Source organism: Tachypleus tridentatus, chromosome 6 (assembly GCF_004210375.1).
Source record: "Tachypleus tridentatus isolate NWPU-2018 chromosome 6, ASM421037v1, whole genome shotgun sequence".
Lineage (NCBI taxonomy): Eukaryota > Metazoa > Arthropoda > Merostomata > Xiphosura > Limulidae > Tachypleus > Tachypleus tridentatus.
Window position 1 is genome coordinate 20,264,742 of NC_134830.1, and position 21,269 is coordinate 20,286,010.

The 21,269-nt window shown below is 35.9% G+C and overlaps 1 protein-coding gene, 1 long non-coding RNA gene and 1 pseudogene across 7 annotated transcripts in view; 2 read left to right on the top strand and 1 right to left on the bottom strand.

Annotated features, from left to right (window-relative positions):
* The window catches only part of LOC143252056 (alpha-N-acetylgalactosaminidase-like), a 58,413-nt gene extending 57,250 nt beyond the window's left edge, over positions 1-1,163 (top strand). For both annotated transcript variants that reach the window (XM_076503640.1, XM_076503641.1), the window contains exon 9: positions 505-1,163. In XM_076503640.1, coding sequence (XP_076359755.1) covers positions 505-825 — 321 coding nt within the window. In that variant the 3' untranslated portion in view covers positions 826-1,163. The remainder of the gene's footprint in view (positions 1-504) is intronic.
* LOC143252059 (uncharacterized) lies at positions 383-21,072 on the bottom strand. 4 transcript variants are annotated; one of them, XR_013028803.1, is made up of 5 exons: positions 20,969-21,072; positions 6,268-6,376; positions 4,151-5,675; positions 1,169-1,224; positions 383-772 (listed from the first exon to the last, which is right to left on the bottom strand). It is a non-coding gene; the product is annotated as an uncharacterized LOC143252059 (long non-coding RNA). The 4 variants fall into 4 exon arrangements; XR_013028804.1 differs by having other exon boundaries at positions 20,921-21,029; XR_013028805.1 differs by lacking the exon at positions 1,169-1,224 and having other exon boundaries at positions 20,969-21,071.
* Positions 21,073-21,097: 25 nt separating this feature from the next.
* The window catches only part of LOC143252060 (nipped-B-like protein pseudogene), a 35,162-nt pseudogene continuing 34,990 nt past the window's right edge, over positions 21,098-21,269 (top strand). The window contains exon 1 of the transcript XR_013028807.1: positions 21,098-21,236. The product of XR_013028807.1 is annotated as a nipped-B-like protein pseudogene (transcript). The remainder of the gene's footprint in view (positions 21,237-21,269) is intronic.

A 21,269-nucleotide genomic window follows, 5' to 3' on the forward strand; every position in this document is an offset into this window, starting at 1 on the left:
GAAGAACTCTATCCATTATACCAATAAGACAAGAAATTAATTAAACACAGAAAGTAGCTCAGCTTCTTCTATTATTCTAAGTAACCTCAAATAACTTCCACTACAAAATATCCAACCATTATAACACTATACACAAAATTCAACCATTATACAAGGTGAATAAGAGTTCCATCCAGCACATTAAGATAGACAAAACCTTGCTTCAGCATATCAGCTTTCACTACTCTATTTCATTATGTTATCTAATATAAATATTTCACTTGAGTGTGTGTGTGTGTGGGGATGGGAAGAGTTAAACTTCACAAAACACATTCAAAATTCATCTTTGAAAATAAACATCAAATCTAGAGAATTTTCAGGAAGCTTAGTTTGTGATAATGGCTTTAGTTCAAGATGCTGTTTTATTGTTTCATTCTCTTATCCAATTCTGGTTATTATTTCAAACTTATGTATTTCTTGTATCTCAAGCTCATTATTATAACCACTACTGTCATCTTATTATAGCAACAGAATATTGAAATCTGGACTCGGCCTGTTACACCGACAACTGGTAGTTTTTATTCACATGCTATTGTTTTCTTCAATCGCCGAGATATGGGTGGTGCCGTTGAAGTCAATACGACCCTGAGTGGAGTTGGCCTGAACTACACAAATGGCTATGATGTTTTGGATCTCTTTCGTTGGTGGAGGTCTCCTGTACACTTGAATCCTGAAGACATTCTCAGTGTTAAAGTCAATCCATCAAGTGTTGTTATGGTGAAGGCAACAATTTCTAAGAAAATGGTGAAAAACATATTTCCCTTAAACCTACACAGCAATCCTTAATTATTTGTTTATTATAATTATTACATCGAGTTCTCTCTACAATTTTTTAGTTTTAAACATTTTAAAAATAAATATAGATGTATACAAGATATGTAAGACAAGAATGTTTCTTTGAAAAAAACAACATATAGTGTACTCACGTTTACTTATAGTGTTAAAACAGGAATAAAATTCACCTTTGTTAAACAAAATTGTTGTTGTTAACTTTATATGTTGAATAAATGTATATATGTTCAGACATTTAGTGGGTTTTTAATAATTATGAGACTTCAGTAAATAGCAGATGGTATCTGTATAAGATAATTTTATGACCATTAAAACATTTTTTCTATGCTGTACTTACATGAGATTAATCAATTGAATTCTGATTACCCCAGCCTTTAAAACACTGCTTTTCTTCTAGAAATAAAACATTAGTATATTATGGAATTATAAAGTTTCCCAACTGTTCCTACTTAAGAAAATACAGTATTATCTAATTAATCAACCAAAGTATTATATATGCTTCTCTTTGAAAACAAAACACTATTTGAAAATACCTTTTTTTCCTTATTAAAGCTAGAACAGTGAAATCTATTTACTTTCATTTATATAGGCAGGCTAACACGCATTAGAATAGTTGATATGTGAAGATTATTGATTCTTAACTGTGTAGGCAGGCTAACACGCATTAGAATAGTTGATATGTGAAGATTATTGATTCTTAACTGTGTAGGCAGGCTAATATGCATTAGAATAGTTGATATGTGAAGATTATTGATTCTTTACTGTGTAGGCAGGCTAACACGCAATACAATAGTTGATATGTGAAGATTATTGATTCTTAACTGTGTAACAGTTCCTTAATTCTTCTATGGACTTAAACAATATCATAACTTGTGACTTTATTCTAAAATTATTTTTACAAAAATAGTTATAGGTCCGTTGTATGCCCTACTAATTTACCGGACAACTCGTTTTCAGCGTAATAGGCTGAGAACAAAATGTGCACTCGTTAATGCAAATAGCCAAATGGCGAATCATGTGACTACACCTCAATATATAAAACATGCAGACATGATCAAGAGGTTCGGTTGTTGTTCAAGCAAACATTAAAGTGGAGAAGATGCATGATCTAAGTGACCTTGACCATAGAATGATTGTTGGTGCCAGACATGGTGGTTCCAGCATCTCAGAAACTGCTGACCTCCTGGGATTTACATGCACTACAGTCTCTAAAGTTTACAGAAAAGAGTGCAAAAAACAAAAACATCCAGTAAGTAGCAGTTCAGTGGGTGAAAACACTTCATTAATGAGAAAGGTCAGAGGAGACTAGCCAGATTCATTCAAGCTGACAGAAAGGCCACAAATACTCAAATAAATACTCTTTACAACAGTGGTATGCAGAAGGGCATCTCTGAATGCATAACACATCAAACCTTATAGCAGATGGACTACAGCAGCAACAGATCACACTGGGTTTCACTATTGTCAGCTAAGAACAGGAAGATGAGACTACAGTGGATCACCAATACTGGCTAACTGAAGATTGGAAAACATCACCTGGTCTCACTAATCTCGATTTCTGTTGTAGGGCCAGAATTTGACATAAACAGCATGGATCCACCCTATCTTCTGGTGGTGGTGTAATGGTGTGAGGAATGTTTTCTTTTTACACATTAGGCCCCTTAATATAAATTGAACATCATTTGAATGCCACAGCATACCTTAGCATTGTTACTGACCATGTAAACCCTTTATGACCACAGTCTACCAATTTTCCAATGGCTACTTCCAGCAGTATAATGCACCACGTTACAAAGTACGCATCACCTCAAGCTGGTTCCACAAACACAACAGTGGTTTCAGTGTACACCAATGGCCTGTACCATCCCCAGATCTCAGTCCAATAGAGCACCTTTGGGATGAGATGGAATACACTGATCATGTTAATGAGGTGATAAGATCCCACTGGTAATCAATGTTTCTTGGGCTTCATAAATAAAATAATTTTAGAGAATTTCCATGAGTGAAGTTAAATCCTGCTGTGCTAAATGACATAATATTTATAAGAAACATTCTACAGATGGAAATATATAATGCTGTCCAATCAAAGTGCATTATCTCAGTTGTTATGCAGAGTGCAATGAATATCAAATATGGATAGAAATACATTATCCACAGATTCATAAGGAAAATATTTTAATGGGTACTAGAAGATAGAAGATGGCAAGACAGGAAACATCCAGAATAATATCAGAATCAAAGTGTTGAAAAACAGGTGCTTGAAAAATTGTCAAAATAATTAGAGAAAATTTTAGTCCATTCATATATATAAAGTAATAAGATGTCACCACTTTGATTTCATTGCTCCAAAAATAAAATTACAAATAGTTCATTAAAGATACCTGTAGTATTTAAGTTCTATAAACTTTCTGGAATGATGAAGTTCTTGAAAAAAATACAAGATCAATGTACCAGGGTATATCCTTACATTGTGAGAAAGGTTTGTCAATGGTAGGGAAGAAAACTGGTATGTTTTGAAAGCTCACTAATGAAACAAAAGACACAAGAGTATGAGTTAAAATATCAGTATCATCAAACATGGAAAGGTTACAATCAATGTTTTAAAGTACACTATCAATATGATGCCTAAAATAAGACCAATCACTTTTTCTGAAAATTTGAGAATGTTTTACAGGTGAAGATCATGTGTAGAAAGTTCTGGCAAAAAGTTGAAAATATATAGATCTCAGCTTATAGGTGAAAGGTCATATACAGTGAGAAGAGATACAATATTAAAGGCAAGAAAAATATTTGGTGAGATATTTTATTCATGCTGTGTATTAGATGGATTTGCAGAAGGGAACCATCAATACATTCCAGGATGGCATTAAACTGTCAAAAGTTTGAAGGAGGAGTGGCTTTGAATGTTGAAATCAAACATTATAATGTACCTTTTGAAGGTATGGTAGGTAAAATTAAATATGGCACAAGGCAATTCTTCTGTTTCTCAGGCTTATGAGGCAAACAGTGTGACAATATGAAATGAAAAATATATAGTAATGATAAATTACTCTGTGAAGATGTACAAGTGCCAACTGTGAATTCAAACTGATAATGAAGTCTTGCAACTAATCACTACTCCTTCCCAGCCCATTGACTGTGGAATGTCAACCATATAATTTACAACAAAGAAATTATTTAAACACAATTTTCTTAAGGAAGGTCTCATTTAGTAACGTCCAATCAAGATTGTTAAAAAATATATACTGGTTATTAACAGTGTGAATGGTTTTAAGACAACACAAGCTGATATAAATAAAATTCAAAAATCTGTTTATACCTGATCTGACCATTCTGGTTTCAATAATAGTAAAAAGTGAATATGAGTGTTTATTTAGAACAGATACTCCACATATTGATTTTAAAATCAGCTTCAGCAGAAAATTATATTTCAGTATAAAATTGCATTGATAATGAATACTGTGATGTTCATAGAATGTACAATGTCCTCTACAATTAGAAATACAACTGTTGATGAAATTTGCATTTTCAGACACATTTATAGGTGCTACTGTAGAAGGATCATCTGACTGAGAAGGCATGAATATCTACATTTATAAGAATAAATTGAATAGTCCAGTTGACAAGAGTTACAGACAAAGAATGGCTTCCAGTTTATCATATGAATAAAGGTGGTGTGAGCTTCAATAATCTGAACAAATTGATTTATTTGTACATTTGACTATAAGTCACAGCATAGTGTTTAAGGTGATCAAGTTCTTGATGTTTCAACTATATACCATTTCCTTAATAAGAAGGCATCATGTCCAAGATGGTGATCCAAAACATAAATAAATGCAGGTACTTTAACCTTTACATTGGTTAAATTAACAAGATGTTTATTTCCATCATGATAGAATTCTGAAGTCCTAGAACTTAAAAAATCCTTGAAAGTATTCTCTGCTGCTTCTCAGTTATTGATGCGTTTTCCTTTCAAAAAAAGTTGCCCAAATGTTTAAAAAGAGGTAATCTGTAGGTGAAAGATCTGGTGAGTAGGGTGGTGAGGCAATCCAATTCATTAAGCTTCTGGTGGGTCATTTGTGCATCAAGCATTGTCATGAAACAAGACTGGTCCCTCAGGGTCAACTGCTGCTGGTGATGTTTCATACAACTTCCTTTACATTTCTTCTAATACTTAACAATAAATGTCTGCAGTAATGCTCTTGCCCTGTTCAAAAAAGTTATTATGGATAATGCCTTTTACAAACCACCATACTGTGACCATAATCTCATTTTCATGCAGTTGTGGCTTTGGAAAGTGTTTAAGGGTTTCATCACAGTCAACCAAACTTGCAGACTGCTTCCTGTTGTCATAAGGTATCCCCTTTTCATCACAAGTGATTAACTAATCAAAAAATGGGTTATTCTTGTTGAATACAAGAAGTCTCTCGCTCAAAGCAAAATGTCAATTTCTCTGCTATTCATTGAGTTCATGTGGAACTCATTTGTTCAGCTTTTTCACTTTCTCAATTTCCATAAGATGACTTGATATTGTGAAAACTGAAACACCCAATTCCTGAGCCATTTCTCAAACAAAAAGTTGTGAACTTTCTTCCAATAACATCCTCAAGTTTTCATTGTCAACATCAGAATGATGTCCTCTACCCTTCCTCATGTTGAAGACTAAAATATCCATTTCTGAACTTTGAAAACAAATGCTAAACTGTTCTTTCAGAATTGGCTTCATCTCCCCATACTTGCTTTATACTGTGAGTTGCCTAAGTTTGAATTCATGCAAAAATATGATTCTTAAATGTATTTTTTTCCATCTTGACAAATGGACTGCAGAAGACTGATAATGGACACTGTAAAAAAAGTAAATAACTAATGAATAGATAACACATTTAAGTTTCCCGTAATATGCAAGTTATGACATGCAAATTATCCCTCTTAGTTAGAATGTGCATGTCAAATTACAAAAGTGAAATCTGATCATTATTTTCAAACAACCTGATACTTAAGCTAACAAAGTAACCCTATCAAAATTTAATGATGTATCTCACACTATATATTTATGTTTTGACATAAAGGTAATTTCTAAGATTATATTTGACCACACACATTTTAATATCATTATTTTATGTTTTCCTTGTTTTATTAGATCTAATTCTAATGGATATTCTTTATGACCAGGTAAAAATACATAGGACTGTAGTTTTTCTTTAATTACCTTTGTAATGAAACATTTCCTGAAAGATGTAAACTGTGTCAATTAAATACACAAAATGGCATCATGCACAATAAAATGACTTAACATTAGTCAGGATTTGGATACAGAGTCAGACTGCTTTAATAACAAGAAACATAGGCCTGCTGATAATGACCATTATTTACAGTTTTATAAACCAAAATAAAATAATAACACTCTTTGAAACTTATATTTCACATATTGCTTACCTGATGCTTTAGTTTGAACATAAGCATCATTATTGATGTGATTCCTATAGGAAACAGAATGTGAAGACATTGTCCAACAAAATGGTGCATGACCTCCTAAGTTTGCAACCTGATATATAAAATTCAATAGATGTAATAAATTGTGAATAATAGCCTTATTGTGAAATATCTTTAATACTATTCAAAATGCCTTTATTTCAAATTAACCATAACATTTCTTACACCCATTCTCTGTCAGTAACTCATACGTCATGGTACTCTAATGCAGTAACTGATCTGTATTACATGAATAACCTTTTGAACTGAATATGGCCCTATCAAGATTAATTAACTCATAAATATAATTTTTTCAATATATCAAAGTTTGCCTTCATATTTTAAATTTATGTTAGTTTGCCAAATGATTGAGCATTTCATCAGCAAAACTATAACTGCAAAGCAAAAAAGGCTTGGATGTTCATTACTAGTTTTTAAGCTAATCATCTTAGCTTGAAATAACAGCAATATAGAAATCTGTTAAAACATCTATTTACTATAAATAAATATTTAATGAAAATAAGAAGACTGAATAGAGATTAATAACAACATACGTATCACTAATTGTGACCTTTAGTAACAAATAACATGTTCAAAAAATTAAGGTCAGAAGGCAAAATATTTTTTAGTAGACCCATGTTGGTTTTCTTTATAATGATAAATTTTGCTGAATGAGTTTGCAAATTTTATTTTTGTCAGACCACAGTTCATCCCTTTCACTAAGAAATACCCACATCCATTTTTTAAGAAACCTACCACTAGAAAACAGTATAACATTGAATTTCAAAATAATTAACATTTTCAAAATCAAATGCAATTTCAATAATTCTCATTATATATAATCTTTAATTTCAACTGAAACCCTGAACACATCCAGTTTTGCTTCTAATTGATTAATTTAAAAGCTCATTAACTGATAACATTTAATTAATCAAATATTACATTAATAGTTTCCTGCAATTCCTGAATAGAAAAAAAAATATTAAAAAATGAATTTATGCTAGCTTCATAACTTTTAAACCACTGCATTATTCCAACCTGTCATTAAGTTTTCCAATATTATTTAAGCTTGTTTCCTTTTTTTAATGTAATTATTGAATTAACCTTTGTTTCATTTGATAGTACTAAACCTCTTCTGGAAGTTGCTGTCTGCAAAGTAAAAATTATCTAAACACTGTTTTGCCTAAATGTTTCCTAAAGATAATCTTGAAATTTCCTTCTTGAAAAATGAATTTCTCATACTGACTATATACCATTAAGCAGCTTCCATTATGCTTGTTTCTAAAATAATCTCCCACAATTTTTTGTAAATGCAATAAATTGATAATTCAATAATTAAAGCACATTTTATCATGTTTTCTACTTAAAGCATGTCACAATTGCAATTAAAAGTATTTAAGTAGCCAGTTAACCAATTTAGTTGAGTATGTTGTTTAAATAGAATAATTACAAATGTTATACTTTTTCTATACTGAAAGTGTATTTATGATAGGTACTTCCCTTCCCTCACAAAATAACCTATTATCACTCATTGCTGCCTCCTCTATGCAAACCTTTTATTTACACATGCCACAAAACATCTGTCAAATAATTCCAACATGTCTCTCATGTAAGTCATCACCTTCTGCCCAGGTGTGGAATGTGTAATATATTCAAGCAGAAAATGAAAGGAAAATATCCAAGTGGGATGGAAAGTGATACTAACCAGTAAAACATTTTCTAACTCAATTCCACAGTGAGAAATGTAGATAAAGGACAAAGTGCCCCTGAATGTAAAGTGGTTAGGACATGACAAAACATAATCCAAATGCTCATCACAAGATACAGACATCAATGCAAGGATAGGATGAGGATCATACCATTTTTACTTCAAACCAAAGAACTGGAGAATTAAGAATCACTTCAATTCCTGGATCTAACACAAAGTTCTGAGCTATCAATCTGGAAATTTGACATCCAGTATTACAAGGATATCTACTGCATGCAATCAACTTCTCCAACTGTGAAACAGGCTAGGATCTTTAAAATGGTAATAAAAAAATAAGATCCATGTATGAAGAAATACCAAAGGATAGACAAGGACAGAACAGGAACAATCCCATGTACCACTGCTGTGACTCGCAACAAAGACAGAGGAAATTGAAGGAGGAAGATAGACATTCTGAAACCTGTTTGAGGCCATATGTTGATTGGTTCATCACTCTAAATCCAATACTGAGCATGGGGTACAGATACAGACATGAAGAAGTGTATTGCATTTTTGACAGCTCAACTCCAGTGGTTGTTGATCCAGCAAGGTGACAGGATGAAGGACCAGCAAGGTGACAGCTCAACTCCAGTGGTTGTGTAAATGGTATCAGGAAGCTATATGATCCAGCAAGGTGACAGCTCAACTCCAGTGGTTGTGTAAATGGTATCAGGAAGCTATATCATCCAGCAGGTGACAGCTCAACAGTGGTTGTGTAAATGGTATCAGGAAGCTATATGATCCAGCAAGGTGACAGCTCAACTCCTCTAGAATCCACACCTTATCTACACCAGCAGAATACAACCACTGTACTCTAGACAGGACCAATACATGAATTTAAAGTACTGGTATGAAAAATAAATTATAAATGAAATTAAAGGCAAGAAATATGAAGTTACTTTAGTAACTGTAAAAAGATATAAACTATAAAGAAAAATGAAATAGCATAGTAAAAAATGGGTGGAAAATTGTGTAGGGAATACACCCCTTATGATGTGAAGTTGAAGAAAAATCTGTAGCCATGGTAGATATGTACCTGTCCATAAAACTATGCAAAAATCAATAAACTAATTAATGATAAAAAGGACAAGTTATAAATTAAACAAAATTAATAGTAAAAAAAATAAAGGAGAATCCAAATGAAATGAATAGTAATAATTATAAAGCAGAGATGAAACAAAATTAAATGTAAAAGGATAAACTATAATGAAAACAAAATGAATTAGTCAATATATCAAAATGGGAAGAAAATAATGTAGAGAATGAACCCCACATGTGAAGAAAAACTAGAACCTAAGAATATATTATCCCATCAATAAAAACACCATTAAACTGAAATATAATAATAAAGCCAAATCACACAAAATAGGCAACAAATAATAAGGAATTCTAAACCAGGTACTATGGAGAAATTAAAGTACCAAACAAAGGATAATTTAAGAACAAAATGAAAAACTCACCATAAAATAGGCACCCTACCAGGAGAGGTCTGTGTGGGCCTCTACCCTAGGTTTCCACCCAATGCATATGAAAAAAAAAAATATTATTAATGAAATGAAATACATATGAGGATATAAAAGTAAGGAAATATTAAACTTAAACTAAGGAAAGACATACCAAGTTAAAACTAGTTGAATGATATTAAAAGAAAAACATGGAAGACTAATTATGGATTGCAATATAACTTAGTATTAATTAAATATATTTATAAAATGTCTTATCTCTCCAAAGTTGGCAAACTGCATGACAAATGGTGGACCACAAAGCACAAGACAAGATCTAACAAAAGTTCAGACAGTATAAGATCAAAACCCCCAATGAAATAAGGCAGAAACTGTTCATGGATGAACACAAATGGAAGCCATAATAAATGTGTGAATAGAACATAGCCTCTTCATACTGGAACAGAGAATACGTAAGTTAAGAACCAAACATTTGAAACCTGATGGTGGAGAAAAGCTACCATTTGATGGTTCAGCAAATGTCATCCAATGAACAGTGCAAGGTCATCAATACTATCTAATAACTTGGCAAGTTCAGGACAACTAACTACAGCAAAGTTATAATTATCCTATTTTGAAAATGTATTTCTAATAGGTGTGTACCCTCTCTCACATGCATATTCATGTTCAGTGTAACCATCTATACACAGAACATTCCTTTACATGTCACAATACATGCATTCCTACATACCCCATAATGTGTCACAAGTAACTCATTGCACAACAGCTTACCACAAACAGGAATGTGTCACACTCTCCTGACACACATGCATCCGTTTATTCTTTTTTACCAAACTATCACTTTCAGTTTCTGCAAGAAAAGAAGCACTAGTTTGCAATTGGTTGGTTGATTTAGTGTTTTATGGCACGAAGCAGCTAGGCTATCTGCTCTAAACGTCTGGTAAAAATAAAGTAAATATAGTAAAATTCATGAAAGGAAATGAAGATGAAACAAAACAGCATGTAGAAACATAAATGACATAAAACCAATGTTGACATCCAGTCAACAATGTTAAGCAAAAAACTACAGTAAGAAAAGTTGTAAAGGACTTTCTGTAGCATAATGGTAATTATCATAACCTGCCAGGAAGACTAACAGGTAAGTACAAGAACCTCGGTCAGTCACCGGAAGTTGGTCTTTCCAGTCCTGGTTCTGAGTTATGTGTCATTATGGCCAGTATCAAAAAGTAAAGTAATAAAAGTTTTAAAATACATGTAGCAAAATTGTAATAAGAACTTGCCAAATGTCTGGTTAAAAGTAAAGTAAATATAGTAAAATACAAAAAGGAAATGAAGGAAATATAAAACAGTATTTAAAAACATAAATAGCATAAAACCAATGTTAACATCCAGTCAACAATGTTAAGAGTGAAACTACAGTAAGAAAAGTTGTAAAGGACTTTCTGTAGCATAATGGTAATTATCATAACCTGCCAGGAAGACTAACAGGTAAGTACAAGAACCAATGTCAGTCACCTGAAGTTGGCCTTTCCAGTCCTGGTTCTGGGTTGTGTCTTTATGGCCATTTTCAAAAAGTAAAGTAATAAAAGTTTTCATAGACATGCAGCAAAATTGTAATAATAATTCACCAGGATGACTAAAGGGTAGTTCAAACAGCAGGTGTAGTCTCCTGAAGTTGGCCTTTCCAGTCTTGGTGTCAAGTTGCTTAATGTTACGACCATTTTCTAATTTCAAATCGAACTAGAGAGACTGATTCTTAAAAGGGAATCACATTTAAAGTAATGCTGCAGCAGCTCATATAGGGTCTAATGATAACAATGACAATTATCAGCTTATAAAATATTTGGCATGCATATACAATCATGAATGGTATGTGGGAAACATAAAAGATAGATCAGATGAACATTCCGATTTGTTGGTTTCATTTATGAAGAAATCAAGAAACGAACTGTTCTCATGGCCTGCATGGTCACGTAAAGATGAAAGCTGGATTCCTTTCCAACATATTCTTTGTCTGGTAAGTGCAACTACCGTGCAAGGCAGCAGTGCCAGCCACTATGTTCCAAGTCAAAATGATCTCAACATAATCAAACTCAAATTCCAGAAACTTATTCAAGCTGTCTGAACAAAGCAATGTTTATTTGATGTTGTTAAGGCTAATTTATTGCCTAAACAGTTGTTGAAACATTTCACTGTCACGATTATTTCAGTTTGGTGTGACTATAATCTTTCTCAGTTATCCCCTGTTGTAGCACTGTGCTTTTTGTGTCTGATTTACCTTTGTATTTATTACATTATGAATCTTAAACTCAGCCATATCTGCATAACTGTAATGCATGCACAATATATTTGCATTGCTATGTGATCTAACTAGTTATGCCAATAAACCAATGTTTATTGGTTAACATTATGCCAATGTTACAGACAAACCCTGGGACAGAACATGTTTAAAATAGTGCTGTCATTTAGAGTTGTAATGATGGCAACAAAGTAAAATGTGGCTTACAGTGATTTGAATGTCACACAAACTACACACTGGTGCATCAGTTCCTGGATGCGAAGGCAAAAATGAGCAATGGCAGATCGTCTATTTTGAAAAAGTCAGGCCCACTGAGGAAGGAAAACACATCCCTAAGTGGGATGCTTTGGTAAGGAGTGAAGTTTCAAAGAATAGAGTAAAGACAGTTGCAAATGGCAAAGATGCAAAGAAGGTTTGTGAGATTCCACGTATAAGCTCTGAACTGGGGAGGTGCGAAAAGCCCCAGTGCAGAGTCGAAGTCCTTGATGACGAATGGGGTCCAGCAGAGCCATAGACCATTGATCCATAGTCAAGTTTTGAACGAATAACAGCACGATATATCTTTAACATAAAACATCGATCCACTCACCAACTGGCGGTAGAGAGGACACGGAGGATGTTCAGTGCTCTTGTGCATTTGACCCGTAGCTGCTTTAAGTGTGGTATAAAGGTCAGCTTAAGGTCAAAGATAAGCCCCAAGAACTTGGTCTCAGGGACCACTGGCAGCAAAACTTCACCAATACAGAGTTCAGGATCAGGGTTGATACCCTGTTGATGGCAAAGTGCATGCAAATGGTTTAAGAGAGAGAAAAATTAAAGCCATTCACCATAGTCCACTTCAGTACACGATTGAGGGCAGTTTGTAGTTGCCACTCAATATATCTCATGTTCAACGACTGACACGAGATGTGAACATCGTCAACATAGAGCCTGTTTGCAACAGTGAGAGGGATTTGTTCAGTGATGGCATTTATCTTTATATTGAAAATTGTGACACTCAAAACACAGCCCTGAGAGACCCCAAGTTCCTGTACAAAAGAACGGGAAAGTGTCAAACCCACACGAACTTGGAATCTCCTGTCCATTAAAAATTTTTTAATAAACATAGGTAAATGGCCACGTAACCCATATACATGGAGGTCTTGCAAAATGCCATACCTCCATGTTGTGTCATAAGCCTTTTCAATGTCAAAGAATATTGAAACAAGATGTTGGCATTTGAGAAAGGCTTCTCTGATTGATGTTTCAAGTCGAATTAGGTGGTCCGCGGTGGAGTGCTTTCGTCAGAACCCACACTGGGTGGGCGAGAGAAGGTTGTTTGATTCAAAGAACCAAACAAGACGAGCATTAATCATTTGACTAAGGTCTTACAGAGACAGCTTGTCAAAGCAATTGGATGGTAGTTTGAAGGAATCTTGGGATCTTTCCCAGGTTGAGAGAAAGGTAAGATGCCAGGCATCAGGAAAAACATTCTCCTGCCAGATCTGGTTAAAAACAATTAGAAGAATATTAATAGAAGCAGGAGAGAGATAGCACAGCATGTCATAATGTACATTATCAGGTCCAACAGATGTACTACCAGACCGATGAAGGGCCATTTTCACTTCCACCAATGTAAAGGGACAATTATAGTCAAAGAGACAGTCAGTTCGAAAGGAAAGAGGTGAACGCTCTGCCCGAGTCTTGATGGCCAAGAAGGTGGAGGAACAAGCAGAAGTGCTAGATACCTGGCAAAAGCTTTCACCTAGACTATCGACGATGCTCCGGACATCAGCTACCTCTTGGCCATCAGAGAGCAAGATGGAGAGGGGTCAGAATTGTAGTGCCCACTGACATTTCAAATCCTGTCCCATACGACCTTGGAACTGGTGGTAGAAGATATGCTAGTTGTAAACTTAATCCAAGATTCCTTCTGGCTTTGATGTCTTACCCACCTAGCATGTGCATGGGCCCATTGGAAAGCGATGTGGTTCAAAAGTGTGGAATATCTACGGAAAGTATCCCAGGTCCATTTTTAAGCCCTCCCTGCCAAGTGGCAAGCAGGATTCCACCATGAACAAGGATATTGTGGAAAACGTGTCGAGGTTTTAGGAATACACTGAGCAGCTGCTTGTATAATACAGTCAGTTACCACTACCACACAGTCGTCTACTGATGGCTGATTCACGATGGCAGGATCAAGTTCTGCGAGAGCAGTGAAAGTGGACCAGTCTGCCTGATCCAGCTTCCACCAGGGCACGCGCGTAGAGTGGCATCGACCACGGCCAGTCTCTCTCAAAAGTATAGGAAAATGATCACTGCCTAGTGGATTATTGTCAACCCACCATGGAAAATGGGAAAATAATAAAGGGGAGCAAACCAAGAAATCAATAGCGGTAAAGGACTGACTAGGTGCATGAAAATAAGTGGAAGAACCAGTATTGAAAAGAGAAAGATTGTGATCAGAGAGCATATGCTCTACAGAGCGACCCCTCCTATCAATAACAGCACTTCCCCAGAGGGGATGATGTCCATTAAAGTCCTCCAAGATTAGAAATGAAGACGGCAACTGTTCAACGAGAGCATCAAGGTCTGATTGATCATATGTCTCTCCAGGGGACAGGTAGAGAGAACAAACAGTGATAGTATGACCCAAGGAAACACGGATGGCTACGGCCTCCAAGGGTGTGTTGAGTGTGAAAGACAGGGTGGGCACATGCTGATCAACCAATAGTGCCACCCCTCCATTTACTCGTCCATCACATAGTCTGTCATTTCTGTACAGAGAAAACTGCCGAATGGTGACTGTATCAGCAGGTTTTGAAACATTTCTTGTAGGGACAGACATACAGGATGGTAGGAAGCAATAAGTGTTTTGATATCATTCAGATTAGAACGTAAACCTCGACAGTTCATTGTATCATGGTGGACATTTTAATGACGAGTAGGCAAAGTGGCTGGAGAACCCTTCTGTTTATGACCACGTCTTTTTTCCTCACTGTTCTTATTCGGAGCAGGTCTATCGACCTCCATGGATCCTGCCTTGGGTTGATTGGGCAGGTCTTTGTTGTTGGAATAGGATTCCAGTGACTGAGGACGTGAATGAATTATTGTTTTGCATCGTGGGGTGGGAGAAAAAGATGTATCAGAAGAAATGCCTGTATTTGAAACTGAAGGATGTGGATCTTGAGATTTGTTGGAATGTATGGGAGGAACAGAGATGGGTGTAAAAGTCAGTTCATCAACCTTTTTAACCATGGAGGTCAAAAGGCTTTTCATTTGTTTTGAAAATGATTCTCTTGGAGGTACAGAGAGATCTGTCTGCACTCCCACTGTAGTTGTGGAACAAAGTGCAGCAGCATATGTCCGAGATGGAGTGGCGGACAGCAATTTCCGAGCCTCAGGATAACTAATGTTACAAGTCATTTTCAAATGCTGCACCTCTTTTTCCTCCAATCATTTTGGGCAAGAATGAAAGTAGGAAGGGTGGGAACCATTGCAGTTGACACAATGTGGGTCTGTGTCACACTCATAGGCATCGTGAACCTTGCCATCACAACGAGCACATGTCAGGGAACCATGACAGGACGTTTTTGAGTGTCCAAACCTCTTGATATTGGAAATATCGAAGAGGGTTTGGAGTGTACGGCCATACCCTGCAAATTAAATAACCTGCCTTGATGGTGGCAGGTGCACGTGGTGATGTGAATGTCAAAACGAGGATATCTGTTGGCACTGTAACTCCATCTTTGCGAGTGGAGATGCGCCTCACTGCAGAAACTCCTTGAGTGGAGAGACCAGTGAGAATCTCTGACTCGGAGACGTTCTTCAAATCCCTCTCAACAATAACTCCTCGTGATGAATTCAAGGTAGCATGAGGGGTAACCTCAATAGGTACATCCCCAATTGCCTTTGAATTTAAGAGGAGTTCACCGTGTTGGGGTGTGGATGTTTCAACCAATATGTCTATATATCAAATATTCTTTACTGACTTTGGAGAGCCAGGAAGTCCCTCTAGTCCCTTCTGAATAAAAAAGGGGGTCTTTTGCCCTAAAGGTTTTTCTGGAAGAGAATGTAACATAAGAAAATGGGGTACAGGTGTTACAGATGTTAAAGATTGCTGCTCAGAGTCTTCAAGATGTGGTTGTTTACCTATTGACTGTTTTTTCACTATTTTATTTAAATTTTTTGTTGGAGGATCCACAGGAAAAAAGGAAAATTTCTGTACCCACTGGAGCCCTACGAGGGGACGTACTACAATGTCATGCAAGGACATTGCAGCAATGCCAGGGTTTCGTAAGCACTATACCCAAACACCAGCATCAAACACAATGTCCACAACACCCGTTGAGAACTTCCAACACTGGTACTTGGTTGACTCTAGCCCAAGTGGACCAGCCGATTGATCCAAGATGGGCCACCCAAAAGCTGCCTGTCTACAGGAATTCAAGGCCGAAGTGGTGTGTTAGGGTTGGACCCCTCAACCACCAGGATCCTCTCCTCCCCTTCACGGGTCACCACGCATGGCAAACATGTGGGTGGATGTTTAGATCCCAGAGGAGGTAAACTGAAAGAACAGAACATTCCCTGGGAAGTCCCCTCACCACGTACAGGAATCACACTGAGGGGTAGAAAGGACTGGAGGGGCTTGCTGGCTCTCCAAAATCAGTAAAGCAGCTTCGATCTGGAGACACATTGGTTGAAACATCCACATCCCAACACAGTGAACTCCTCTTGAATTCAAAGGATATACCTATTGAGGTTACACCTCATGCTACTTTGAATTAATCACAATGAGTTATTGTTGAGAGGGACTTGAAGAACGTACCCGAATCTGACACTCTTGCTGGTTTCTCCACTCAAGAAGTTTCTGCAATGAGGTGCATCTACACTCGCAAAGATGGAATTATACTGCCGGCAAATATCCTCATTTTGGCATTTACATCGCCATGAGAACCAGCCACCATCAAGGTAGGTTATCTAAATTGCAAAGTATGGCCATATATTCCAAACCCTCTCCAATGTTCCAATGTCAGAGGTTCGACAACTCAAAGATGTCATGTCATGGTTTCCTGACATGTGCTCGTTATGGTGGCAAGGACCACGATACCTATGAGTGTGAAATGAATCCACATTGTGTCAACTGCAATGGTTCTCACCCTTCCTACTTTCGTTCTTGCCCTAAATTGTTGGAGGAAGAATAGGTGCAGCATTTGAAAACAACTCATAACATTACTTATCCTGAGGCTCGGAAATTGCTGTACACCACTTCATCTCGGACATATGCTGCTGCACTTTGTTTTACAACTACAGTGGGAGTGCAGACAGATCTCTCTGTGCCTCCAAGAGAATAGTTCTCAAAACAAATGAAAAGCCTTTTGACCTCCATGGTTAAAAAGTTGATAAATCAACTTCTACACCCATCTCTGTTCCTCCCATACATTCCAACAAACCCCAAAATCCACATCCTTTGGTTTGAAATACAGACATTTCCTCAGATACATCTTTTTCTCCCACCCCAAGATCCAAAACAATCATTCATTCATGTCCTCAGTCACTGAAATACCCTTCCAACAACAAGGACCTGCCCAACCGATCCAACGCAGGATCAATGGAGGTCAAGAGACCTCACTTGAATAAAGAAAATAAAGGAAAAAGTCATGGTCAAAAACAGAAGGGGTCTCCATCCAGTTTGCCTGTACATAAATAAAAATGGACAATTTGATACAATGGAACTGCCAAGGTTTACATTCTAATCTGAATAAGTTCCAAGTATTGATTACTTCCTACCATCCTGTATGTCTTTCCTTACAGGAAACATTTCTGAAATCTGCCGATACAGTCACCTTTCGGCAGTTTTCTCTGTACAGAAATGACAGGCTATGTGATAGGTAAGTGCATTTAGCTAGTTTTAGCTAAATCATAAAAAGTTACATGCAGCTGAATTTTTTTTACAGGAGATCTAACAGACTTTTAATGACAACAATTGCTGATTTTTCAACTGATATGTTATAGGAATTTTGAGAAAAAATTCAGATTTGTATCATATTAAGTCTTAGAGCTATGGCTTATTAAATAAACCAATGTTTTTTTACGATTTTGGCTTTTCAGGTGCTTTTACAATCTCACTGTGCAAATCCTAAGATGATAAACTTGGTTTGAGACCATTCTTTAATTCTGTGGGATTAATTCAGTCAGTGTAACAAATTTCAGCCTTCTACCACCAGTACTCTTGCAGCTTTAAACAGTCAAATTTGCCCGAAAATGAATTCACCAAAAATAAAAAAACAAATTAACAATATTCTACAGGGCTGTAAATCAGAAACTATTAGAGATATTGATCTAATCTTTGGCTATTTTTCATTATATTGGTAGATGATCATACGCAAATTTTTTCAAGGCATTCTGTGGGGATCACCTGCAGCCCCTGGATGATTTGATATGGAATGACCCACACAGGGTCCTGGATACAAGTGCTCTTAATGTTGCCCTTTTATTCAAAAGTGGAGGTATGTCATTTAAACACTCAAAGAGCAACTTCTGCTCACCATCCCAGTGACTAGAAGCCAGGAGTTTTAAGGATACTAGCTCCACTAGTGGAATATAAGGGGGGTAATACATGTTGGGGAGTCCTGAGGAACAATGCTTTGGAAATACTCCAATGGGTGAACCAAGTTTCTTAAATTTTTAAAAACAAACTAACTCTGATTTATTCAGTTCACTGACTGGTAGAGACAAGCAGGATCCCCTTATGCTTCACTCAGAGTAGGCTGTAAGTGATGATCTAGCATAGCACCAGTGTGCCTCTAGATGGTCATATAGAACATCTCATTTTGATGCAATATAAATAAATTGCATTTGTAATTGCTAGTGTGCATTTGGATACATAAATGACATAAAAATGTAACAAATCTAATGAGGCATGGTTTACAGAAGTCTATTTACCTCTCAGATAATGAGCAATTTAGATAATTTTTTGTAACCATCCTTGAAATAAGCCATGAGAAACTCAAGGGTCACAATTAATAAAAACAAAAATGTCCAGCACCTCTAAAAGCTTTAATGCAACACATAACACTTCAAGACCCTCACTGTACACAACAAACAATTGAGACCTGATAAGCCATAAAGGTGAGAAATAGTGGTAAGATGAATTGGTGAAAAGAATATATCTTCTTCCCTGATTGCTAATGTCTGAGTTATGGAAGTGCACAGAAAATGATAGTGCATTTTATGCATGTGTAGCAAAAACAACTCTGATTGACAATGTCCATAGGCTGGCAGCAACAACAACAAAAAAAAACACCTGTAAAGGAAAGGTGATACACAGTGCATGAGGGTAACAGCTCAAATGAATGCCAAGAAAGAGCATTTAACACCACTTTTATATCTCAGCTAATTAAATGAAACAATCTTTTGGGATGAGGGACCTGAAGCAAGATATGAAGGTCAGAGAGCACTAGGGGCTCAAAGAATAATTGCTCTCTTCGAGTATCTAAAGATAGCCAATATAGGATCTTATATAGGTTATTTGTTAGAAGATGTAAAACCCTTGTCAAAGAGCCAGATCAAACACTGATCTGTGGTTTGTATGTCTGGATGAAGTGGGTTCAACCTTCTCACAGTAAACTACTGTTGATGTGTGTGCAATTTCTGTTGATAAATAACCATTGCAGAATGATGCAGAAATATATGATATATGGCAACCTTATAAGTTAAATTCCGATGCAATGAAAAAGACTGCATAACCTCAAAGTGTGAAGTGCAAGTTTTAGAACAGATGAGTATAAGATAGATTGTAGCTGCATTGATAGAGATGGCCAAAGAGGAAGTGAAGGAAAAGGGCACTCCTGAAGGTATCACAGAAGCAGAAAACAGGATTAAACTGGCCAATCCCGTGCAACAAATAGAATGTGACCACGTATTGAATAAATCATAGTTAGGACTAGATAATAGTTCAGACCTGACTGAATGCATCTGGTACCAATGCCTGAAGGTGAAGTACCACAGACAAAATGTTGGTAGTTAAATATTACAATAAGTGGCAAACATTTTGATCACAGCTGTCCTAAACCAAGGTCAAATATGATTTAAGACCTTAATGAAGCATCTATTCTGTCAATAGAATCTAGCAGGGTCGAGACAACTGATCCATCACCAAATTCATCACCCCTGGAACACAGCCATATACTACAATGATATGATTGATGTGAGTGACCCAATACAGAAGATCCAAGGTTTAAAACCTAATGAGACTTGAACTGAATCCCCCTTCACAGGAAATGTAATACACCATCATAGTATTTGGGAGTTTGAAGCATGATGTCTTTACCCCTCAGTAATTCTAGATATTGAGACATCACCCTTTAAATAGCAAGGAGTTCCAAAACTTCTATAGGCCCTGGAATTCCTTACCTTATATAAAGATGTGCATCCCATCCCTGAAACAAGGCATCTGTAAAAACATTGAGCACTTAGACACAGTTGTGGTAGAAAAACACTGATTGTAGCATTGTTTCAATCTAACCACCAATCTAATGATATGGTTTGAAACATGCTTATTAGGTGATAAATATTTTTGTTCCAATTTTTGTGGGCAGCTTGCACTGATTGGAAGTTAATCTTGATATAATTCAGAAAATTAGTATACAGGTTATGTCATTACTACCTACCTATTGCTCTAAAACTGAAGTCCAAGACCTAACTATATGCATTTCCATAAGTTTTCATTTTAAACCTTGAATTCCGTTAAATAATTTATTATTTATCTAGTCTAATGAGTAATGTGATTTAGCTTAAGAGACCACTTCTAAAACGAGTAGTTTGAATATAATTTTCACACAAATTCCTCTTATTCAAAATTTCTAAAAAATAAAAAAAAAGATACTGTTCCTTAAATAAAAGTAGAAGTTAAAAGGTAAACACTCTCTTAGTCTTAGCAGTCGTGCTGCTACCACTAGTTGTACTAGTACTACATTTAACAACTAACAATTTAAGAAGTAACATTACTACTACCACGTACAAACTGCATTTCAATTTTAAACTTAAAACAGCAAATAAGAAAGGGGAAGACAAGCATAAGCTGAATAATCAATACGCCAACTAAACTAATTAAGTTTTTGGTCTTACCCTTCCTCACAACAATCTACTGAAAGAAAAACAATCCACAAATTTTACCTTATAAATTCACAGCACTTTACCCTAACGTTAATTCATTTCAACCCTCCACTAACTCTTGTTCATATTTAAATATATACTCTCGTTCTCAATCATGATAGTAGGAATGAAATTGTTTCTTTTTACGAGAGTATTGGTCACGTAATGGCGGATAATGATGCGAATTCATGTTTTAAGCCTAACCTACAAGTTTAAATTATTTTCGAATGACCCACTATATATAATGTAATATAACATGCATTTATCTAAGACAACAGAGCATAAGTTGGTATGTATCTGTACATTTCTGTTATCAAATGTT